Source organism: Parambassis ranga, chromosome 17, assembly GCF_900634625.1.
Source record: "Parambassis ranga chromosome 17, fParRan2.1, whole genome shotgun sequence".
NCBI classification, from domain to species: domain Eukaryota; kingdom Metazoa; phylum Chordata; class Actinopteri; family Ambassidae; genus Parambassis; species Parambassis ranga.
Window position 1 is genome coordinate 16029225 of NC_041037.1, and position 25152 is coordinate 16054376.

Genomic DNA, 25152 nt, shown 5'->3' on the forward strand with positions numbered 1-25152 from the left:
ATCAGGAGGGCACATTTCTCTTCTTTGCAGATGATGTTGTCCTTTTATCAGAAGAGGAAGGGGCCCCAGCAATTAACAACTGTTAACTGAATATGAATGATTCCATCAGCAGATGGACAGTATCATGGGCCTCATGGAGCAAGGCAGGGATCTTGGGAGCAGCAGAGGTGGAGCTTGAAGAAGGTGGGGAGGACATGTAGGCCCCATTCACACTGGAGAAAGTCAATCCAGCTAGAGTAGGATTGAATCCGGATAGACTTTAATGGATACATTCAGACCTCTTTTTAAATCTAGCTATCACACACGCGTGTCTGCGCTCAATCTGGCTTAATCCGGCTTGTTGGTTGTCCTCCAAACTGCTAGGTGGCACCTCGTAAAATATACAGAGTATGCTGTGGTTGGACCGAGTGTGTGCCATGAGTTTTTTTTTTTTTTTTTTTTTTTTTGTCCTGTGTCACTCGTTCTTTGTTTTTTCGGTTTAAAAAGCAGTTTATTCCTTTGTAGCCATGTCGAAAATAAACTCGGGGCAAAGCTGTCGTAGTTCGCCGGTTGTTTATATACAGCTTTTGTACACGACCCGGACACTGTCACTGTGAACCGGAAGTATCACGTCGCTAGCCGGATTCTCTAGCCACATTTGTGTTCAGACCTGAGCCACAGTCCGGCTAAATCCACCTCCGAGAGGTTGATCGAGATCTATCTATGTTCAGACTCAGAAAAAAACTATCCAGATATATCCAGATACGGCCCGAATCCCGCTCTAGCTGGATTGATTTCCCCAGTGTGAACGGGGTCCCTAGGTCTCTGCCTGTCTCTGTGGGTACTGAATAGTGTCAAGAATGAATCTGTTATGAATATGTTACCAGGTTTACCAAGGTTTTGGTACCGGTATTTGTTTAGGGGCTAAAGAGTGCTAACTACATAAGTGCTCCTCAACAAATGTATGTAATTTATATTGATTCTGTTCATTCATTAATGTTTTTTAATGTTAATGTTAATTTAGAACAAATCTCAAACAGTTTTGGTTTGGTTCTTTAACCACACTCCATGTTTTAAAGCTGGGGTTTAACACAGGAGTCCTGGTGTGTTGCTTGTATAATTTATCAGTATGGACCGGGGACATTGTCAGACACTACAGGAGAGATTACTGACCGTGTGTAGCTGCTGATGAAAACCATGGATGATGCTGTTTGTCATCCAGCAGGTACAGAAATCTTCCCAGTGCTTCAGGAGTAAGAGAGCAAGAGAGAGAGAGAGTGTGTGTGCGTGCGTGCGTGCGTGCGTGCGTGCGTGTGCGCGCGTGTGTCATTGTCCTAACCTGTAAAGGGTCACGGGCGCTCTCTGGTGGTCATTAAAGTAACTGTAGCACAGGTCAGGGTGGCAGCCATTTTAGTCTAAGAGAGGCTTGTTCTGCATGACTCTCTGCAGTTGGAACAACACACCACAGATGCAGAGATATGAGAGAGGGACACCATGCACCTTTGTCCTCAGGTGAACCACAACAGCACAAGCTCCCTCAGAGTAAGAATCAACTTTGGAAAACAAGTTTGCAATCCTTCTTTTAAGGAGTGTAATTCTCCCTCTGGTTCCAGATTATACAGTCTAGAAGGAAGAAATTGTTTTCATATCTTCAGCAAGTCGTAATATTCACAAATTTCAGAGAGAATGTCTGCACAGTGATATTAAAGGGATTTTTCAGCTGCAGCCCGCAAGTTTCTTACAGCCATCAGTATTTCAGTCTGTGTTTAATGAGAAAGAGAGGACACGAGTCAGATGCTTCATTACAACTTTATGCAAATGATGTGCATGACACATATTTTACATATTAGCCTATTGGTTGCTTTAAATATCCCTGCAGTGTCAATGGTAAAAAAAATATATCAACAATGAGGCATCATTTTGCCTACAGCAAAGTAAGATCCAATGACTTTGGCATGTCCCTTGAGTCAGCAAATAAGTTAGTGTTCATGTCATGTTTGTCTGAGCGGCTCACATTAGAGCCACTGCCATGTGTCAGTGAACCCAAGAGTTCCAGTCTTTGGCAGAGATGTGAAGAGATCCATGGAGTGAAGCCTCAGCAGCGTCCCTTTTAAAGGCAAACATTGCGGGCTCCAGTTTGTATTTTACAGATTAAATGTGACACACACAGAATTTGACTGTAAAAAAACCATGTATACTTCCCCAGTGTACGCTGGCTGTACCTGGCAAACAAACAAAAATGTGCTGAAATCCTGAGGCTTCTTTGCATAAACACAGAGATTTGAAAAGTCTGTGGTTGCCACTATAGGGCAAAAACCAATATTCCTTGAAGACAGTGTCTCTGACCTTATAATAACACCCCAATAAGTTCAATCTAAAAGCATCACATTTGACAGCGTGTCTTTACAATGTCTTATTTATTGATTTTTCAATTGTGCAAATGCGCTTTTAATATATAACCGCTGTGTCAGACACATTGATAGCATCTGTGCTAAGGTAATGTCCCTTCATAGGACGGAACAGTACCTGGCAGGTGACTATGTCATGTGATTATTTTTGGAAGTCAGTAAGTCACAGTCTTGCAATAAGCTGTTTATTTTAGACTTCTCCCATAAAGCCCTTCCAAAGCCCGTGTGAGCTGCCTGCTCAGCTCAGCTGTCAAACACTCCTCACACGCCCTTTGCTTCCTTAAAAAATACCTGTTGTAGTATGTATTGGCATAAAATGGCTCCTTGGCTTCCTCCTGTGTGCTCCGTGGTCCATTATTCCTGCAGCAGCCAGCCAGCCAGAACACTTTTTCTGCCTGTGTTGAGCTTTTACAGTTCTGCAGTCTGGCTGTCATCTTCCAGCACTGGTTCCCACATCCATCCAGCCCTTGTTCCCTTGTTTCCATACACCAGCATCAACAAAAGGAATCATGCTGGTCCGTGGTCCTTATTGTGTTTAAGATGCTGGCAAACCCACACCTCAAAACTTTGCTGTTTAGCACTACTAGTGGACAAAGCCTCCACAGTGGCCCTTTAAATGTGGAGAAAATGAGTTCCCTCTGTGGTCTGATCGTGGTTTTCCTTTTGACCTCTTCATATAAAAGCTGCCATCAAGGAAAAGTGGATTTGGCCAGCATCCTTGCAAGACGTGCAAACAGCATACTGAATGTGTACATTTTTGTGCACCTGTAACTCCTACACTGCATCACAAAGAACACCTCCCAAAGGACGTGTGTGTCTTCAGGAAGAGACAAGGCAAATATTTCAAATGAAAACGAGCACTCAGGATTCAGGTTGTGAGGTGATTTTGTCACCTCCTCCTCGTCAGCAGCAGTCTTTGCCTCTCCTCCTCCCGCTTCCTCTCTATTTTCTTCATCTTGTAATCCCACTTTGGGATCTGGAGCTCATTGTGGTTCGTGTTCCTCCTGACTTTTTCCGGTTTGTGGGTTGGAGCAGGGGCCTTGCAGAGTCTTACCTTAGGCACCACAAGGCCCGGTCGCACACTGCTTCGCCTCATCATATTGAGCGGGAGGAGACTGGCTCGTCTCATGGCCACTGAGGATGCTGCTGCCATGTCAGTGAGCAGCTGAGGCTGGAGGCTGGCCCTCCGATCCTTCACCTTGGGGATGAGGAGGACCCGCGAGTTCTGGAAAAGTCTTTTGTAGTTGTTCAGCCTCTCCGGACCAAGGCGCTTCAGCTCGGCCACGCGTTGCCTCCTCAGGATCTCCTGCACCGCTGGGCGACGCTTCCCGATGCAAGGCGGGCTGCCCGGGCACACGGTGTGGCAGGCTGTGGCAATGAACGGACTGCAGATGCAGGTGGTGACCCGGACCATGTGCTCAAGAACACCATCATCCACAGGGTTTACCTTGTTGTTGATGTAAAACCTATAGGGGCAGCAGGAGAGGAGGTTGATCAAACGCCTCCAGAGGGACTTTGGCTTTTGGGCCTGGGCCACCAGTTCCTGTGGGAGTAAAGGAATGTTTCAAAGCACTGTCATACACTGAATACACCAACATCAGGAGTATGCATTTACCTCCAGCATGGGCCACTCCAAGGAGAAGGAGTCACAGAACTGCTCTGCACAGGGCTTCACCATCAGCTGGGACATCAGACCGGCCGTCACATATCGACCAGTGAAGAGAGCCCACTCTCTGGGAGTCATCTTGCGGCCATAGTCCCGCGCCTGGATATCACTTCCTGGACCCATGTGAAGACAGATGTGAGTAAATGTATTTCACATAGTACAGTACAGTACTGTGTATGGCATAACAATAATTTGGCAGTATTGTCCCCTTCACACAAAAAGTCTTATTGAATGAATCCTGGATTTCTGACCTTTTTGCACCTTAATCATTGTTCACTGCAATATAAATATTTATTTAGTTTGTTGTTGTATTTTTGTATATAATTTGAATAATTGTATTTTTAATTTAAAATTAAACTGCATGCAGCCAGAGATCAGTCACATCTATTTAATATGTTATTTGTTGTTTTTATATCTGAACGTTTTATTAATCTGTTATAATCTATTTTTTTTGTCAGTCCTGATCCTGATCATATCATGAATTTTTGTCATGTGACTGCTGGTTACATGTCAGTCCATCATGGCTTCCCAATTAGACAGAGATGTGCAGATTTTTTTGTTCTTCATTAAAATCTTTGGTCGTGTCAATGTTTTTGAGACATGTGTCAATTAGACATCACGATGACATAGGCTTAATTCAGTTTGTCACACATGATGTCTTTAAGTAGCCAAAAAAATGCCACTTTAAAGAATGCTGTAATTTTCGGGGGGGCTTCGGCTGTTCTCACCTGCCAGCATGAGCGATCTGACACACTCGGCCCGGCCCTGCATGGCGGCCTTCATCAGAGCCGTGAAACCATGACAGTTCCTCCTCTCGATGTCCAGACCAGGGAAGTAGTTGAGCAGATAGTTGGAGATGAACACATAACCTGCGCAGACATGACGTAGTGTTACACACACAAACAACCACAACTTTCAACCCTCCTTAAAGCGCCGACCTGATTTTTCGGATGATCTTTGTGACGGGATCGAGGACAAACAGCGGTGTTTTATCATTCAGCACAGATCCTTGAACAACCCAGGTTCTTAATTGAGTAAATCCTGGATGATAAAACCGTCTGATCTTCTGGAATTCCTTGAAGTGAGCACAATGCAGAGATTTGGCTCACAACAGGAATTCATTAAAGGACGCAGCCTAGAACAAGACGGCACCTAGACTGAAAAGGTGAGGAGGTCAGATAATGAGGCAAGCTGACCTCAGTCTATCTGGACGTCTGTCCCAAACTGGTCCCGACGCTTACAGTCTGTGGTGTGTGGAGTCTTTTCTGATCAATCCTGGTTACCTGTTTTTCCCCCCAGGAGGTGTTTTCTCATGAAAGGTGATCGATACTTGTTTTAATGAAGCAGAAAATGAAGAGCAGTCTGCAGCTATTCATCACAGCCACAGCGAGCCATTCATCATCGTTAGCAGATGAGAGGCCTGCCCGCCATGTCTGATACACGTGGCTGCATCACTATGAAATTACTTATTATGGTGCCTTCTGATACCAGCAAATAACAGTGACTCGTGCAATTGGAAGCTCTGTATAAATGTATACAGGGCTGTATAATGTATATAAATATCCTCCACTGCAAATTATCAATGAAGTCACACGTTAGAATTGGGTCACACATAATATTTGAATATGTGAGGAAATGTGGAAGATAAGACACTTACACATCTAGATTATTATATTAGATATTATTATATTAGGTTACATTAGCTAACCCAGCTCATCTGTCCCAGGAAGCACTTAGTATATAGACAGCTAATACTGTAAAACATTACTCATTCTGCAGTGAGTAATTTACAATAATTGATGATATGTTGTATGTCGGTCACTGCCCGAAATGTGTTTTGAGGTTATAGTGGCCAAACTTGTATCTAATTACAGTGTGTTTAGTAAAGTGAAAGAGACGTGAGGTCAAAGTAGCAACCACTAAATTGGAATGAAGTGCTGCAGGAGTCCTAAAAGCGTTGATCAGTGCACTTCTATTAAAGCCACAGAGGATGGGTGTTGAGGTGTGTTTACCTGCTTGTGCTGCGGTAATCAGAGCTGTGTTTCCCTCATTGTCCTGCCAGTTAATGTCCACATAAGGGCACTGAGAGAGGGCGATGACGACGTCCACGTAACCATGGTAACATGCCACAATCAGGCCAGACTGCAACGTAAAAACAACAGGTACTCTGTATGATTGGTTTTGTTTCCCCATATTGCAGTCAAATAATACTGATCAATCAACCTGCCTACAAGCTAATTAAAGAGCGTTACGTAGAAATAATTAAATGAACTGAGTTATCTGGACAGAAAAAGGATGCTCATCAATCCCTCCTCTTCCTCCCTGATACTTTTCAGCATTTAGAAATAAAAGATGTTCATTTGTGACATTGTGTCACCAGTCACTCTGCATACCAACCCTGCCAAAAGACGCACCTTTTTGCTGCTTATCATCTGTTATATTACCTTTTTTGTTGCTAAAATGTTGGAAAACTGAAATGTTAAGATGTGATCACCAGCATGACTTTATCTATTAAAAGGAGCACATGTATAAGCCAAATGGAACACTGTGTAACTCATGATGCAGTAAATAAAGCTGACCTGCATGTCTAAAACGATAGCTAACACTATAAGTTTATTATTTTCTTCATAATTTTCTCTAATTTTCTGAAATCCTAGACTAATCAACATATGAGGTCTCTGCTAGAGTCCTGTCTGCTGGGTGGTCCGTCACTGTGACGTCTCTCTCTCTCTGTGTCTGCTCTGTTAGCACAGAGTATCTGTTGCCCAGTGCTAAAGTCGGTGTCTATAGTTAGCTCTTTAAAAGCTGAGCCCTCATGGCAAGCTGCTCCTTGACACCGACACAGTTTACACTCCCCATCTGTCACTGGAGGCTTAGCCAACTCCTTTGAACCCTCCTTCAGGATTTGACCTTTAGTGACCTGTTGATTTCCAGGACAAGAAGCAGACTTAGTTGGTCTGGACTGTTGAACCCTGCTGGGACTGCTGGAGCAGGATATGAGAGAATTTTATCATGAGTGTATGAGTACACACTCATAAAACATTAACTACACTACACTGCTGTAAAATGCTGTTTTAAAGTTTTACATTTAGACCACTGTTTCTGGGTTGATGGATGTGTAGAGTCTTTGTCATTAGCACACAGTGAACCTACTCTTCTGTTCCTGTCCGTCTCTCTCACTTCCTGCTCAGTCACTCCTTGTCTGATCATAATCTTGACGATGATGGCGTTGTTGTTGCAGCAGGCCTTGAAGAAGGAGATGTGCTCGGGACTGTCTGGGCTCGGTGAGCGGTACATAACAACCGATTTGTCCGGGGGATAGAAGGAGTCATCCGAGGCGATGCTCCGCGTGTCCGAGTGTTCCGGCAGGGCCTCGAAGTCCAGCTCCTCAAAGTGCTGGTAGATGTCATCCTCATCCTCCCAGTAGTTCCGAGTATAGTCGACTTCGGTGTCCGTGTTGTCGTCCTCTCCGGACACCTCACTCGCATGCCCGTCTTCATCAACTTCGATGATGGACATGGAAGGTGTACCCACAGCCATGGTTTTGGTTCTAAACTCAATCTCGACAACTCCAACTCCTCTGGCCGCTCCATTCTCTTGTACTTTTGAACCTGCACCTTGTTCCTCAGTTATCAACACCATTTAAATCCCTCCCTGACCCCACAAGCCTTTTTAAAATGTCTGTGGGTTGCCAGGACAACTGTAGGAAATCCTAGAGTTCACGTCCACCGGTCCTCTGCATCGTCTCATTCTACACACTGGGGGATTGAATCCAGCCAGGTTCAGGTCTGTTTCTGTCTCTGTTTTCCCAGAAGGACAAGGGTCAGCAGAGGTCACACAGACATGGAGCATGAGATCATCACCCAAACTGCCAACCCTCCGTCTTTGCTGAAAGACTCTTAGAGGCTAGGATCCCACAGAGATCCACCAGATGATGTCATCAAAGTGTCATCACCACTCAGTGAGATAGTCAAAGCATCATTCTCACACAAATGGATAAGTCCAAGAGGATCCATGTGTTGTGAAGTGCAGAAAATCTCCTGACAAAGGCAGCAACGGCCGTCTGTCACATCCCGTGATCACTGCTTTAGGAACCTGACAGCAGCCTTGAGTTCCCCAAATTTCTTCATGTCTCAGTCAGAAGTTAAAGCTGAAGTTGTTCCTATTTTAGAGCAGAAAAGCAGTCATGGTTTGGAACTGACCACTCCGAGCAGCTAATCCCGTGTTTCCCTGTGGAGGAACACTGGGCTTCTTTGATGATGGCCGGCAATGGGATGAGAGACATTCAGCTGAACTGCTGCATGATAATCCGTTTAGACTCTCTCTCTCTCTCTCTCTCTCTCTCTCTCTTTAGCTGTTGCGTTCCCCTCCCCGGTGACCGGACAGTTTGAATATTTTCTGTTGGAATACAATAAACTGTGAAACCGTCTACAACAAGCACAGAGGGAATGTTTTTTTTTTTTTTTAAAGAAATTAAGAATAAGCGTTTTGTTTCTACAGGATGTTAAACGCTCTTAATACTAGAAATAACCCAACAACTGTGCTGACAGGCCCAAAAAAAACCTCTGTCAACGTTGGAGTAGAGCACCCATTCAGCACCTTTGCTCTGACACAGATCAGACACAGATTTATCAGTTATTTTTTGTAAGTAGTGCGAGCAGTCAGGCTGGCTCCGCCCCCTCTGCTTCCTCCATCACCTGCTGCACTTAACACTGCCAGCATAAATTGGATTCTTCAGCCATGTGACTTCAATTGTACACAGGGTGCAGTGGAAGGACTGGGATCATCTGAACTGTGCCTCCAGACGTACTGTTTCAGTGCAGTAGTGACTTCATGTTACCTCACAGTGTCATTGCTCAACAGGTGCCCTGCTGCTAGGCCAGACTGACACAAACTCCTGTGGAGTGTCCCGTTTTAAGTGATGCTCTGACTTTGCATTGTAAATATGTTAGGTTTAAAGAACTACCGTTCTTTTCTGCCAAAGAGATGGTCAGAAAACTACATTATCAATGAAATTAGTGCTTCAGACAGGGGATAGTAAAACTCCCAGAATGCATTATGCCATTGCTAGTCTAAAAAGCCAACAAGATATAAGTAGGTATGAGATATTGTGTATTGCCTGATTAAAGAAGCCAACACAGAGGTGCTGAAATCTGCAATTCCTTTAGTGGCCACATGAGGCTGGCTCTAAAAGAGAGTCAGACTATAGACTTCCATGTTAAAGTGCCACACTTTCACAACAGAAATGTTTACAGTGTATTACATTTTTGACTCATTTTTGTAGACAGTCTCCAGTGGTCGCTGGAGGAACTGCACATGTGTTATGTATTTTATCAGCCACAGCAATGCTTATCCAACATATTTCAAAATAAAAGTCTTTCGCCAGTTATTATAGCAGCATTATTATAGCAGCATGACAACACTATAACTGCATCAAACAGCTAGTGGAAGTGAAACATGCTAATCATACTGATGATTTCAACATAAAAAAAAACTTCATTGAAAGTGTTGTTGTAATGTCTGTAAAACATTTGAACATATTAGCTTCCATATGTGTTTTCGTTGATACAGTGATCAGGTCACACAAAGCCGAGGCACAATAACAGTGAAGTCACATCACTTAGCTGTAACAGTTCCTAACCAGGACTTCCAAGGGAGTAACATTTTTAGAGAATTATTTATTGTTTTATTTTTATTTTATTTTGTTACAACAGAGCAGAGAACAAACTGTTTCTGACGCTGCACTAATCTCTCCAAAGCTCCTGGAGGAGAGTCAAAGCACAGGCGCTTACCCCATGATCTGATCATTGTGAAAAAGCTGATTGCATTGTGTCTGTGAAAACTTGAAGCACAGCTTGTAAAAAAAAATCTGATTCAGCATGACAGCACATATCTTGTTTCAGCTGCAAATGCTGCTAATCTTGTACTTGGACTAAGTGACTCCATTAGCAGAAAGGTAATTGGATTCAGCTGAAATAACAGCACATCCTGTTTCCTTGAGCTGCACAATCCAGCAGAAGACAAATTACAGCTGGGCTCTGGACTCATTCTGGATTATGTATTTTAAGGATGCTTTATTTTTAAAACTTCAAAATGTCAAGGCAATGAATAAGTGAAGGAATTAAGTCAGTCCAGTGGGACATACTAGTTCTTCCTCTGGCATATTGAATGTTACAGGTGTGGGCACTAATACATCCAAAGATGGCAGCCAAAATAGGTCTATGCTCAGTGTGCCAGTGCCTGAGGTCGGAGTTTTTTCATTGTATGAGGATTTCTTTGTGGCTTCCGGTGTGGAAGTTGACCCTTCGCCGCTATACAGGAAGTTACTGTATTTTTTGCAGCACCAGCCACATACTTCATCCAATGTGGACAAAATCTTACAGGACTGCTGTGCATCTGAGACTGAACAGATTGATATGCTAATGATATGCTATGACACAGTCATAGCGCCACCTACTGGCACCAGGAAATGTCTCTTGTATACATGCTTTTTGGTGTATGTCTTTGGAAAGAGGAGCCTGCAGTGAGAGGGCCGTTACACTGTGTGCAGCTTTAAGTAATGTTTTATTTTGAAAGTACTGTTTACTTCCTCTTGTGTTTCCCTCCTTGTTGATTACCTGTTCTGATTGTTTTTCCCTGTGTCTTGTTAAGCTTGTGTCTTGTGCTCCCCGTTTATCAGGTTTCTATGTTGTCTCCTGTGTCTTCAGTACTTCAGCATGCAGTTTGTCAAGGTGTTGTTCCTTTGACCTTTTGTTTAATTCTTTATGTGGGTCATTGTCTGGGTCCAGTGTTATCGTGATGTGTAAAGGTTGGAACTGCTTTAAGGTTTCATCAGAACAAGGATCTGTTCAATAAACGGCTTTCAGCCTCTGACATTTAGCAATTTTTGCAAAAAACACTAGTGATGGCTGTTTTCCTCTGACTGTCTGTTTACTTCAGTGATGTGAAGAGCTGATGGATAAAGTGTCCACCTCCATCTGAAGGACCAGGGACTCAACAATGTGTACATTTCTTCAGAGAAGCTGTGAAGCAGTCCTGACATCTGTCCTCTGGAAGTTTCTGCATGAACACACGAGGCAGCACCACTCTTTAAGATCCTCCTGCTGATGGCCGGGCTGGGTTTTTCACAGCTCCTCCTTCCTGCCAGTCCATCCTGCTTGAAGGAAGTTTGTTACCCGACTCTGAACAGATGTATATGCTAACAAACCAAAACAGTTCCACACTTTACACATCACATTAAGACCGCAACGAAACAATAAGCCACAGAATGAATTGAACACACACAGAAATGAAGCTTTATTAACATCAAGCTGAAAAATCCAGGTCTCCAACAAGACAAGGTCAAAGCAAAAGTACCAATGGAAGCTGCTGTGAGAACAGACAGAGAGGTTAGAAAGTTTCTCTTGTTGTGCACTCAAGAAGTAATCATGATTTTAAAGGTGATTTGACAAATGCATGAGTTTAATGGGTGTGAGGGAGGCATAAAGAAGAAAGGGTTTACTATAAGGTTTGGATCAATCAGCCTAATGTAACTTATTCATCTAATAATGAAAGAAAGCTGAAAAACAGCAGGTGAACTTCAAATATTAGTTTGAGTTTGGAAAGGAACACCCAAATTTAGACAGAACAAAACAAATGAAAAAAAACAAAAAGACATCAAAACTAAGTATTAAATAAAAGGTCAAAGGAACAAAACCTGGACAAACTGCATGCTGAAGACACTGGAGACACAGGAGACAACAGGTGGCGACATAGAAGAACAGGACAAACTTCCAAAGGGGAGCACAAGACTTGAATACACAAGGGTTAACAAGACACAGGTGAAACAAATCATGGCGGAACAGGTAATCAACAAGGAGGGAAACACTAGAGGAAGTAAGAAGGAGAGACACACAGGAACAGTACTTTCAAAATAAAATGTCCAACAAAACCATTCTCAAAACAAAAAGCTACCTAAAGCTGCTTGCAGCTCTACAGGGCCCTCGCACAACTTGAGGTCCCCGGGGACCACTGCAGTCTCCTCTCTATTTTCCAGAGACGTACATGGAAAAACATGTATACAAGAGACTTCTCCTGCTGCCAGTAGGTGACGCTATGACTGTATCATCATATTAGCATATATATCTGTTCAGACCTGGGTAACAAACATTTGTTACACACACATCATCTGATGTTTAAATGCAAAAAATTTGATGGAGGTGCTGACTTCTGATTTCTGGTGGCGCCGCATTGCAACGTGCATTTAAGTTTAAAGTTAGGTTAGCAGGTTAGTGTGAGAATGTACAGGTGCATTACAATCAAAATCCCTGCTTGATTTTTAGCTATGTACTTTTTCCACTGACTTTCTGAAGCCCCCTTGTATATTTTAGAATATAAAATCTGTACACAAGGAAATGTGTCATGGGTCAGGGAACTTAAAAGCTGACAGACCTGGCTGAGATGTGCTTGTTGTGACTTTTGAAGTTGAAGTTTGAAGCTGCACATCCATAGTGAGGAAGTGAGGTTTGTGATTTAATGGTTCCATTATTCATTATCATGCATTCTGCTTGTGTTGTATTTACAATGTGTTTCATACTTTCATATGAATGGTGAGATGAAAGAATAAAACATCTGATTAAATAAATAAATATACATTTAAGCAATGTGTACATATATGGCCCAAATTTTAGCGCATGTTTGTCAAAAAGTAATTTCTATTTTTAGGATGATTATAATACAGATTAGATAATAATAATAATCTGGTTCTGTTGTAGCACTTCTGAAATTTATTTTGGAATTCAAAATAAAAAGAATAAAGAACATATTCATGTCCATATTCATATTCATGTCAGGGACATGGAGGCACAAGAGGCAAACTGGACAAAAGAAGAAGTTTCACTCATGAGGAATCTAACTATTTATTATTGTTTCATATGACTGAACAACAATCAATAGACCTTTTAGTGTATACCAGTACATGCCACTGCCTTTTTTGCACATATAAAAATAGAAATCATTTGCTTCTAGAAATTCAACAGCAAAATTTAAAGTGTCCAGCTCAGTTCAAAGATACTAAAAGGTCACTTTATAGCATCATATACACTATATATACACACATATATAATGTGAGCATTCCACACAGCAGCAGCAGCACTACAGAGCTGTCAGCACTACACAAAATTCACAATCCAAGAGCAGGTCATATATTGACTAAACTCCTAAAAATAATAATGTAGTGTAAGAAACGAATGCAAACGTTCAGGTCATTCTTTAAAAAAAAATAAAAATAAACACTGTACCACAGTGAAATACTGACTCAGTGGGGGCGAAAATAAAAGCACACAGATGTGGATGACTGTGACGCAGTGGATTCTGAAACTGTGGTATAAAGTGCAACACATTAAAACATCTGCATCTGAATAATCATTAGTTTAAAAAAACAAAAAAATCTTACATTAAAATATCGATGTTCCTCTCAGGACTGTCAGAGAATTTAATCCAGTTCTCAGAGGCAATAAAAAGGGTTTAGGAAATATCACAGGCTTGTTTCTGGTTTTAAAATATATCTTTTTTTTTCTCCAATCTTTGAGTTACCACTTTAATTTTGGGTCTTCCAACAACATTGAATCTTTGGATAGCTTTTTCTCAAGGGTGGCAGAGCAGTGGGGACAATGTGAGTCAGCAACATTCACATGCAAAGAGTAGAAGTGGTTAAATGTTGGAGGTATATTCTCTACTTTTCATGGCACACGTCACAGTCTTGAGACAGGCAGACGGGCGACAGTCACTGCCCGACTGAGACAGATCCAGTTTGTACATTTTTTTTTTGTATGTAAAACAGATGAAAAACAGAATGTTAATTAGAGGTGCCAGATGGAGGTTTTTGTTGCCTTCAGCAAGAAATAAAATAAGAGGATTCACAGTTGAACTATTCCATTAAATTATAAATTCGAGTACCAGAAAATGTCTATTTTAAGTATGCAAGGGTGCAAGAACAATTGCTGGTGGGTATATAAACATTTAGCTCTGCTCTCCATGCAGCAGGCAAGGACAGCCACGTTCTTTTCACTATGAGCTGCTGTCAGTTCAGTTGGCTGTTATAACATGTCAGAATACAAACTCAAGGACCCTTCACCCTTCACTCTGGTTATTTCAAAGGCCCTCTCTTTGTGTAACTTTGTGAGTCAAAGCAATTTAATGACGAACTACGTTATACTGAACTATAGTACACAGAGAGGCAGAGAAAATTAGTTTTCCCCAATTTCTTTGCTATAAAAATGCCGAGTGACATTTTTAAAAATAGCTGGACCTCAAAAAAAAAAAAAAAAAACTTGACCATGTATCAACTAGCAGCACTATGATCTGACACCCAGCCAACCCAGTCATTTTTCATGTTGTGAATAAATATTTAAATAAACAGTGTTTCTCTAAGAGTGTAACACAAGCACCTTCTGAATTGTCCTGAGCAAGCGCTTCCAGTTTAAAAGTTCTAACGTCTATTTTTCAGTCCAGACTGAGCTTTTCCTAAGCAGGGAGTGTAAGAATCTGAGAATATGGGCTTGGTGTAAAAAATGTCTGTTATGACGCTGAAAAACCGTTGCTGGCAGTAACATACAATTTCATCGTTTTTCTTAGAAAGAAACACGAACGGCAAACGACGACGGCAGCATTTGTCGCCTTGGTGGGATTGGCCTTTGGACATACTTTGACAACTCATGGCGATCATCATCATCATCATCATCATCATCATCATCATCATCATCATCATCATCACCACGCCTTAATATAGACCTGCTTGGCAGACTATAATTTTCTGGTACAAAACAGATTCACTCTTGCTTCCTGTGCCAATGCACAAACTAAAAAAAGCAGTCTATCTGTTCTTGGACTCTGAGGCTGGGTTGCTTATGTGTCCTACAATTTGTGATGTAATCGACCTGAAGCACAACCGTTTTCAAATGAAAATGATCAGGCTTGATGTAGACATGGCTGACTACTTGTCTCCAGAAGGTGGACCAAACAGAGGCTCAGGGAGGTACAAACACAGCCCAGGCTGTTGGTAAATCACGTCCTAGCCTGTGTTTTCTTTTCACACCTTAAATCCAAATGAATCCTCTGTGGATTATTTATAGGCTCAGCTTAAAAATAAAACACTAAAAATCAATGATCTAAGACACTTCTAAAAAGTAAAATAATACAATCACATTGCTCATCTTCTACGTCCCTCCTTATCACTGACAACCTTGATTTGATGGAAAAAAAAAATCAGCAGTGGGAACAAAGAGGTATTCCTATTACAGTCATATCTTCTCTCACACAGCTCAGTCACTGTGACTGAGACACATTCAACAGGAAGCACAATCCGAGGTAAAAGCTAACTGACCCAGCTTCAACCCAAACCTAAAAAGAAGTCAGTATGAATTAAAACATCGGGTGCATTGGAGACAAGAAACAGACGTGTTGAACAGGATGGTGAGTCAGAGGGTGTCAGTATTTGCAGACCTTGTTCAGACATAACTTTTAAAACGTCTTTGCCTCCGAGCCTGTGGCTGCAGTGGATGTTGGTGGGTAAAAGGCTGCAGTCAAAAGTTTGAAGTTTGTGTTTGAAGCTGACAGCCAAGCAAGAAGAAAACAAAACGGGTTTCACCACAGGAGCCCGTGACAGATCCCGGTGCTGGGCAGAGGGAGGCAAGCTCCACTGATCCCACAGCAGGGTCGGCTCTAAGAGGAGGTACTGTATGAGGAGGTGGATGTGCTCCTGCCTGTCTTACGCTCGTAGTTCACCAATCGCTGTCCCACCAGGTATCTGGAGGAGAGATGGAAACACATTGTTTACTAATGTTTTAGCTGGCTCTTTATTCTCAGATCTCCTCAGTTGTCACCATGAAGTCTGGCACCTGGGGAACGGCTCGGTGATGCTCATACCTCTCCTTAGCTGTATGTATATGGCAGCAAGTGTACTCAATGTAAACCTTTCACTAAAGGATAATACATTTAGTATGTTCAGCACACCCTGTGATCCACACAGCCACTGTCAGAATACTCTATTGGAACTCCTACAATGGAAATTATACTGCTAATTTGCTGATATTGAAGCAGCTTTGTATTACCAGAATGTGTGCACTGTGTGTAAATGAACAATGTCTCCTACAAATCCTCTGTTCATTTCACAGGGCTGCTGCTCAAACTACAAATCAGACTTGCACGTTCAGAGGACTGCAGAGTTGCCGGACTTGGCTCAGGGTAATGCCGAGTTTGGCTACTTGAATGCTTTAGTCCACACTGTGGATTTTTCGAGTCTACTCACTTGTCATTCTTGATGTGTTCGTAGAGGCGTTTGAACTGTCGTATCTGAAATGACAGGATGGCCAGGAGTATGACAACCATCAGCAGGAATGGATAGATTCTCCTCTCTACCAGTGTCTGCATGTCTGGCTGCACTCCTGCAAAGAGAGTAAGGTGGATGGCAGAATAGTTTTAATTTAGAACACAACATGGCGTGATTTGTGTTTGAACATTAAAAAAAACACTCAAATCTTTCTGTTCCGCCCAAGTTCCTGGAATTCTTAATTGCCTGGTTGTTTAAATGTGATTGTTATCCAAGTCCAACATCACAAACAATTTGTTGTTGGCATTTGGTGCTTTGGGTAAGCTTTGCATATAAAGCTGTTCTTAAAATGAGCTCTGTGTCCAAATTAGTGAGGATCTGTCTGTAGAGTGGTCTGAGCGTGTCTGCCGCCTGCATGCCTGAATTTCCTTAATTTAATAGCTAACCAAAACAACAAAGCAAATAAAAGTTTTGTTTTAGTTAGTTTACTGTTGAAAAATACACATTAATCATCATCGTCATGCTTTACGGCTTCTTATTAACGAGAAGTATGAATCACATAAAAATTACATAAAAACATAAATTACATAAAAATTACTAAATGTTAAACATTTTCAAAATAAAACAAATTACTCCTTTTATTATTCCTTGTTGCAACCCAAAGCTACCACACAGTATTACTACTACAGTATAAAGAACTCAATATAATTTGACAGGTCAAGATGAGATTAAAAACACAACAGACGTTTTAAGCGTTGGCTTAATTTGCAGTGTTACAATCAAGCTGTTAAACAATCTAGTTGTTAGATGTTAAAATCCTAGAGAGAGACTCAAAACATTCCATTTTGTGAGCGCCATCTCTAACCTCACAGAGAGAGAGAAAACAAGAGTGGAGATGAGATAAACGAAGCAAGATTCAGCCTTCTAATCCCCCCACCACCTTGGAAACCAATTCTGGTAGAGATTCACTGAAGTCCCAGAGAATCCATGCTCAACCCAGTCACAAACACTCAGACTTACCCAGCAGTGGGGTAATGCCTTTAGAGATGGTGTAGGGCAGGCAGAGAGACAGCAGCAGGACACAGATGACAGGGGCAGCCAGCCTTCGCACGATGAAATAGAGGTCGATGTTTCTGATACCATTAGCATAAACCTGCAGGAGAGATGGATGCTTTAGCTTTTCTGGTTCAAGTTCAGTTCTTTAGGTCTTTGATGAATGTAAGACTGACCTGCTCAATGACAGTTTTGAGCCACCACTGAGGACCCATCAAGGTTATGGCTGCAATGATTTTAGCATGAAGCACGCCTAAGGCCCAGTCCTGCCACACACACACACAGAACAGCCGATTGACAACCAAGACACAATAATACTGTTTCACTGTTTCTCAGATAGCTATAATACTTATCTATCTAAAACTGCTCATAGTCACACACACCTGCCATGGGTAGAAGAGAGGTGTCTGGTCCAGTGGGACTCTGAGGGGAGCAACGATGACCAGCTCAAACAGCAAACCCAGCAGCAGAGGAATCACCCCCGCTAACAGCATGGCTACCACAATCGTTTTCAGGATCTGTTTATACCAAGACATCACATCCAAGTCATAAAAAACACAGCAAATAATCATCTAATTCACAAGCTACATGTCATGCACCCTACCATGAGGGTCCACTCGTGGACTTTAAGCATGATGACTGTCCGTCCCTGCGGCATCCAGGAGAGCAGCACTGTGGCAGCTCTAATGGACAGCCAGCAAACATACAGACCGCTGGCTGCTGTGTATAGCTCATGAACCATGGCGCTGCCCATCCAAAAAGACATCAGCCAACGACCTGCGTACACTGTGTCACAGTTACAGAGGAGAGTGGCACATCAATGAATGAGTGAGATCAGGAAGAGAAAATGCATAAAAAGCAGACAATACATTGTTGTGCCATACCTGGCAGGGTAAGACAGATCAGACTGGCTAGGAACAGTGTCACACACATGAAGACAACCAGCAGGATGATCTAAAGAAGAAGACACACAAAATGACATTAAACATGAGAATTAGCTTCAAAAGAGACCTGAGAGATATGGTCTGATGAACTGATGAGCTGAACTGTCCAGCTGTCAGACACCTTGAGTGGGAAGTTGATGGGACGGTGGTATGGCTGGAACCCCACAGGACCGCCCTGCTGCAAAATAGCCTGATGGGCAGCGTGAAGCCCCTCCCCCAGACCTGGGATTCGGTTGTTGTTGTTATGGCGACCAGGAGGGTTATTGGGTTGGTTGTCTTCATCTTCATGGTCCCCCAGCAGGTATGAATGAAGGTCACTGTGGGAGAGCCATTACTTGGTGACACATGTATAATAATGACAAAAGAGAACTGTGGTCTGTTGTACGTTTGTATGTGTTTGTATGCAGCTTACAGCACATATCCTGCTGTGAAAGTCCAAGCATGGACGAGGCGTTTGAGCCACTGGCGAGTGTGGCCCTGCTCCAACAACGCTGGCAGAACAACCTGAAGTAACAGCAGCTCCAAAGACAGCTCGCTGACTGGGGCATCGCTGCAGAGGCAGGACAGACACCAAACTTCATTTATATTTACTTCTTAACACAGATCACTGCAGAACGCTCGTTTAGTGTACCTGTACAGCATGACGTTGTAGGGAAGAAAGGTTGGGAAAAGCAGTTTAATGATTCTGATAGGGAGCCAAAGCATCAGCAGAACTATGGAGCCAAACACCACCTGGAAATACATATACACAGAAACACACACGCAACATATTCCTCTTGTCAGACTTTCAAGCAATTACTGCAAGAAAATGCCAAAAATGTCCTGCCTCCCTATGCCTTCACTGCTTGTTAACTACGTTTTCATGCTATCTATAAAATCCCCACACATACAACACTGCCTGACATGTTTACACTGAATTACTCTTCCAAATGTGTTAAGGTATCAACAAAAACAAACCTGCAGCACCACATACTTTCCTACAAATCAAACTGACATGTAGTGACAGTAAACACAGGTAATGCTGGTATTAGCAGATAGTACCACGTCTGACTGGCTGTGTCTGCTATCCTTTAAGTCATGTTCTGTTATATTTACTGTTTGCACAAGGTAAAATCCTACTTTACTGCAAATGAAAACATATATACTGAGTCTGTTTTTTTTTTTACATCTGTGCTTATACAGTTCAAAAGTTAGTATCCCCTTCTTTGGTTAGAATAAAAACAGGCTAAAAGTTCTCTGTGGTTATTGCTGCTAAATACAAGCCGTTGAGTCATGGTGGTACAATTACCCACATGTATTTCTTTTTGGCTTCATTTTTGCTAAATAAATGATGGCAGGGTAAAAAAGGTTATATGTTGCTGTTCCTCTGAGATTGCTAGTTTTGTACTTGCATGCTAATAGCAATGCTATTCTCTCCACCAGCTGTATTTGAGTTTAAAAAGACATCTGTAAAATAGCACTGACCACAGAGAGTATGAACCTCCGCAGGTGTCTGTAGATGGGCAGGTGAATCATTTCTTGGACTGGGTTGAAGTCTGGATCATTCAGGTTCCTCAGGAACCACAGCACACCTGGTCGAAGTACCTACACACACACCCATGTACAATATTTTACATACAGTGGTTCATTTTTACAACAACAGCAACAGTAGGTAACTGACATTGTCTATTTACCTCTCTGAGCAGAAGGATGAAGGAGGCAAAGTAGAAGACGTAGACCATACCAACCAGCCAGTGGAGGAACATGGTGGTACCAGGAGCGGAGTCAAAACTCTGCTCCCTGTCCTTTAGAGTGGCATCAAACATCTCCTGCAATAAACAAAAGGATGGGCTTTGTAATACAGATGATGAAAACACAACTAGAGCCACATTTTGAGACATTATGTTCACACACTGTAACATTACGCCAGCCTGTTTTCTCACTCACTAAGGACCTGTATCAACAGAATTAACTCTGCATGTTTGACTTACCAGCGAACAAATGTCGAGCCACCAGCCACAAATGAGTGGGAACAAGCCTATCTCCATGACAACCAGCAGGGACACCTGCAACACATGAAAGAAAAAGTGCTTGCAATTTAGTAGCTGTTTTCATGTAATCATCATTTTCTTAATTACTGTTTCTACGGAAAGCTTTGCTTCGTTTGGTAACACAAAATCAAAAGAGATTACGGAGAATGCTTTAGTGTTGCATCTCTATAATTTACCTTCACAACGATGTAGCAGACACCCAGGAGGCGTCTTGACCGCTGGAACTTCACTAATGAAGCCAGCGCCTGAAGGAGGTGCAGTTAAAGACTCACACGAGATTTAACACAAACAACCTTCTGTTATTTTTCAGTAACAAATCCCAGAAATGATGAATACAGAGACAAAAACATTACTAAACAAACACAAAAGCCTTGGTGTGTGAGGAGTGATGTAAAGGATACATGGCAGACAATGAGCGCTCCAGCCAGGAGGACATAGCCCAGTATGGTGGTGACGAGGCCATCAAAGTGTGAGGCTTTGATCTGAAGCCAAATATCATATTATATTATTCAAACATAACACTAAAAAAAGAAAATTCAATATTACCATGGAACTGAAACAGTATTGCACTTACATAGTCTTCAAAGCCCAGTCCCACTACTGAGAAATGGCCAATGTGATATGGGCAAAAAGCTAGAGGGGAAACACAGAGGTTAGGTTAGAACAGTGTTTCCCAGCCTTTACTGAAGCACGGCACATACTTTACATTTAAATAATCCTACGGCAGCCACATTCATTTTTTGTTATTTAATTATTTTTACAACAAAATTCATTTAAGGTTTGTTTTCCTACAGAACAGGTCTATACCATGTTTTTTATTACACTAACAAAATAGCTTTATGTTATTTTTTTGTCTGACTATTGGTGTATTTTCGACCTACCAAACACCAGGATGAAGAGTGTGTTGAGCGATACCACCCAGAAGACATGCTCCTAAAGAAAAACAGCAGTTGTTTAGTATTTCTGTGCACTATTCATTCATTTGAACAACTCATACAACTGGAGTCTCATTATCCTGAAAACCTTTGAAAACAATATAATTGAGCAGCATATCCCAGTGTCTTAATCCTATTATTGGCGATGCAACAAGCATTCTATCCAACTATTTCATTAGCTGCGTGGGTCCTTTTTTTGCTAAATGGCTATTATGTTGTCTTATACCACTGATACACGGTACATCTTACTTAAAAAAATATAACTTATATAATAACCCCTATATATACACAATTAAGGTGATAAAAACACTATTGTAAGAGATCATTAAGAGGTGTGTACGCTGATATTACACAGATCTTATTGAGTTTCATTTCAGTTAAATCTGCATCTACTGCGCTGATTTTGATGAGGAACATTTGAAACTGTGTGAGAAAGTAATGTCAGAAAAATGTGTACTCACTAAGAAAACAAGGGAACCATCCAACCCCAGCATCTGTAACAGTGCAATGAGATAATTATCCCAATTATTTCAAAAAAAGACTTTTATCAATTGTAAACAAGCTACAAGCAGTAACAAAATAAAATAAATAAATGAACTGGGCGATGGATTCCCACCCTTTCCCATGTCAGCTCCTCTGCTGCGCGGTCCCACTCCAAGGCATTCCAGTTCAAATCTTCTGCAAAGAAGAAACAATAAGGAACATCCACAATGTAATGTAAGAATACTTTTGGTTTTTGCTGCGTTAAGCACAGTATAGCTAACTTTATGGGCTTATTTAGAAAGCCGGTTCTTGTGCTCTGTTGCTTAGTAATCAGGCCCACTGACCTTGTCCTCCATTATTAGCATCAGCTGCATCCTCTTCCCTGCCTTCCTCATCCTCGTCGTCCTCCTCCTCATCTTCCTCCCCATCATCATCATCCTCATCTTCATCCAGTTCTGCTTGGTCTCCTTGGTTGCCAGCCTCATTCGGGTTGGCAGGTGCCATCCCATCTGGAAGAGGGTCTGCAGGGTCCTGGGCAGCTGCAGCATCTCCAGCAGCCTGGCCGTTGACTGCGGCATTACCACCTGCACCCTAGCAGTGAAAAATGAGCCCATGTGACACATATGAAAACAGCCTGGGGGTTGGTTTAGAGGGTTGATGCTACATGGGAAAACTGATATGCTTTATTAGTTAGTTTGTAACAGTCTTCATGCGGGTGGAAAATACAGGGAACACAACTGATTTTTCACCATAAACTGAGCTTACCTCATTGGCTGGTGCAGGGCCATTGGGCGGGTTAGGCACCAGAGGGGGTTGATTCTGTTCTAACCACTGAGGGGCGCCACCATGGACAATCTGCTCTCTGAGCCACACCAGGCTGATGAAGGCACACAGCGTGCATGTGACCACAAAACAGCCCTGGAGGCAGTCAGCAAGGAGGTTTTGCCTGCGAAGAAAACATGTAACATCATGTTTTTAGTCACTGCATTTTTCAAATTCCAAAAGAGCTCAACAGTTCAATAGTGTAACAAATTAATGCTTTTTAAAACATATTAGGACGACTGGTGTCAATGAAAGAGAACTTCAGTTCCTTTAACCTAAAACATTAGGAAGCACAGCTTTAAATCACTCCAGTATTTAAGACATTGAGGACATAAAGACCTACAACACACAGGAGGCTGACAGGTGTGAGAAAAGACTTACGTTGAAAGCATATCTAATGGCAGGGTAAGAAGAGAGCTCACAGAGCCAGTAAATAAACACTTGTAGATTCGACCTATTAAGAAAGCACACACAACAGAAAACAGGGTCAAAACAACAACATTGGTGTGAAATTAAAACATTTGCTTCAGGTTCTCATATTGTATTTGGGTTTTGATGCCATGAAGTAGAATAGTAGAATATTATACAGTCGAAAACAACACTTTCCCAAATAAAGGGAAGTAGAGCTCACAGAGGTGTACAACAACACAAAAGATGTGTTTCTTGTTTCATCATTTTGGTGAGTGGAAGATTTACTGCCAACTATTGTAGCTTTCTGATTCTAAAATGTGAGGAAGGATGACTTTGTTTTGCTTTTTTAAAACATTTTTTTAAGTAACAATTATCCAGACCTCTGGATGCAACTTACATGCTGTGAGAGGCACCACACCCAGCCAGGCAAAGGCCACCAGTGTGTAGTGGAACCAATATCTGATGGCTGTCCCTATACTGGTGACCAGCCCTGCAAAGATATCCTGGACAGGCAAGCGAGATGGCATGTCTGGAGAGTAGACTGGAGAGAAACAGACATAAACAGTCATAATTGTAGATCACAGTAAAATGAATATCTTGATTTAAAAAAATAACTGAATTTAGTAAATTAAGGCAACTTACTTGGTGTAAATGCAAACCTGTGTTTGCATAATTCACAATATTCTTTTCTACTGTGTTTTAACCACTGCAGCAAGCTGTGACAAGAGACAGACATATGATGATTTCACTCTGATCAATGATCTTCCTGAATAGTCAGATAAGATTTGATGCAATAATAATAAAAACAATCTGGTCAGTGATGTACCATTCTTGATGAATAAACTTGATACTGCCAGTGCAAACACAGGGGTGGTAGAGGGGCTTGTCCTGGGTTCCCTCCGACCGGCACACACGACAGATGTCGGCTGCACAACAGGCACACGTTAAAGTGAAATCTTGCCACTGTTACATTTCATTGAACTAACATTGCACTGTTATTCTTCACATCTTGATTAATATCAACAGCACACAGAAAAGGGTCCTAGAATGATTACATGCAAGCTTTACTCAAACTGTGATACATCTCTGTTTATGTTTCTGCAATGAACAGTGCAGGACAAGTTTTGCTTGGGGCCAACTATAATCCTTGGATTATCTGTGTCACTGGATGACCAAAATACATAGACTATAATTAGCCTAGGATGCGGGAGTATGATAGCAGTTGGGATACCCCGAGTAACTGAAGTATTGATGGCCATCTTTTAACTACATGTCTTTTGTACTCTGAATATGGGTGAAACGTAAACAAAATGGCACTTAGCACATGTAAATAACATCAACTTAATTATATTATGACCTAGAATAATATACAAGTCTATTAAACTGACAGGAGAGAAGTAAACCCGTGTCAACGTAACGGTAGCATGTTATCAATTCATACGTAATGCAATGGTAACGGTCTGGCTAGCTAGACTTAAACATTAGCTTATAACTGTATAATTAGCCGCCTTTCGTAGGGTTTAAATGTACCCTGCATGGTTTCTTGATCTGCCTTCAGAACACGACAGTGACCTACGTAGTGTCTGTGAAAGGATACTTAGAGAAACCTAATATTATTGGTTTTATTTACAACAGCAAACGGTGGCAAGCTAATACCACTTAGCTGTCTAGCGGACGCTAATTGGCTAGCGGTTGCTTTAATTCTCGGTAGCCTTACATAAAGTTAAAACAAACACATTAATGACCGTTATCAGCGACCTTACATACGAGCAACTAAAACTGCGGCATACGCAATCTTTACGTGAGCAGTTTGGCCACTAAATGCAAACCGTCGGATTAATCAAGTTTCAACATTAGCTACCTTCCTCAGCGGTGTCCATCTTGGCTGCTAAAGCAGCCCTGCTCCACAGCGGTCCGGAGAGGCAGTCGGTATATAAAAGCAATGACCGCTAGCTATCTGCATGTAAACATTTCAAGTCGGGGTTATTCTTCAGAGTGCTGTTATTTATGGCGTTGCCATGCGTTATAATTAAAAGCTTATTTTCCTCATAACTTGTCAGCTAGCGGTCAGGACATTGTCGAAGCAACAACACGTGATTGTGCGGCGTTATCAC

The 25152-nt window shown here is 41.9% G+C and overlaps 2 protein-coding genes across 3 annotated transcripts; both read right to left on the reverse strand.

Moving 5' to 3' along the window:
* Nucleotides 1-3276: 3276 nt before the first annotated feature.
* Nucleotides 3277-7695, reverse strand: ankrd33bb (ankyrin repeat domain 33Bb). The gene is made up of 5 exons (XM_028428121.1): nt 7207-7695; nt 6066-6195; nt 4782-4922; nt 4003-4166; nt 3277-3930 (listed from the first exon to the last, which is right to left on the reverse strand). Exons 1-5 carry the CDS (start codon nt 7693-7695, stop codon nt 3277-3279), a joined length of 1578 nt encoding a protein of 525 aa, XP_028283922.1.
* A 5337-nt stretch (nt 7696-13032) lies between these two features.
* Nucleotides 13033-25142, reverse strand: LOC114449860 (E3 ubiquitin-protein ligase MARCH6-like). Of its 2 annotated transcripts, none has more exons than XM_028427703.1 (26): nt 24900-25142; nt 23865-23964; nt 23681-23754; nt 23436-23579; nt 23009-23081; nt 22571-22751; nt 22150-22396; nt 21939-21997; nt 21784-21816; nt 21269-21320; nt 20962-21020; nt 20789-20869; nt 20564-20632; nt 20328-20402; nt 20031-20165; nt 19822-19941; nt 18989-19089; nt 18770-18907; nt 18479-18674; nt 18298-18367; nt 18018-18199; nt 17797-17931; nt 17590-17679; nt 17381-17513; nt 16340-16475; nt 13033-15838 (listed from the first exon to the last, which is right to left on the reverse strand). In XM_028427703.1, the coding sequence occupies exons 1-26, from the start codon at nt 24916-24918 to the stop codon at nt 15754-15756; spliced, it is 2787 nt and encodes a 928-aa protein (XP_028283504.1). In that variant the 5' UTR covers nt 24919-25142; the 3' UTR covers nt 13033-15753. The 2 variants fall into 2 exon arrangements, with proteins under 2 accessions (XP_028283504.1, XP_028283503.1); XM_028427702.1 differs by having other exon boundaries at nt 21939-22000.
* Nucleotides 25143-25152: the final 10 nt, after the last annotated feature.

Bases quoted from the DNA above. Each gene is read 5' to 3' on its own strand.
- ankrd33bb (XM_028428121.1), bottom strand. From the start codon at position 7,695: ATGGTGTTGATAACTGAGGAACAAGGTGCAGGTTCAAAAGTACAAGAG. The intron at 6,196-7,206 runs GTAGGTTCACTG...TTTACGTTGCAG, and splicing joins AGACGGACAGGAACAGAAGA to TCTGGCCTGATTGTGGCATG. The intron at 4,923-6,065 runs GTAAACACACCT...ATGTCTGCGCAG, and splicing joins GATTACCGCAGCACAAGCAG to GTTATGTGTTCATCTCCAAC.
- LOC114449860 (XM_028427702.1), bottom strand. The intron at 23,580-23,680 runs GTAAGTTGCCTT...GTTTCTCTCCAG, and splicing joins CAGGTTTGCATTTACACCAA to TCTACTCTCCAGACATGCCA. The intron at 17,680-17,796 runs GTGTGTGTGACT...TGTGTGTGGCAG, and splicing joins CTCTCTTCTACCCATGGCAG to GACTGGGCCTTAGGCGTGCT.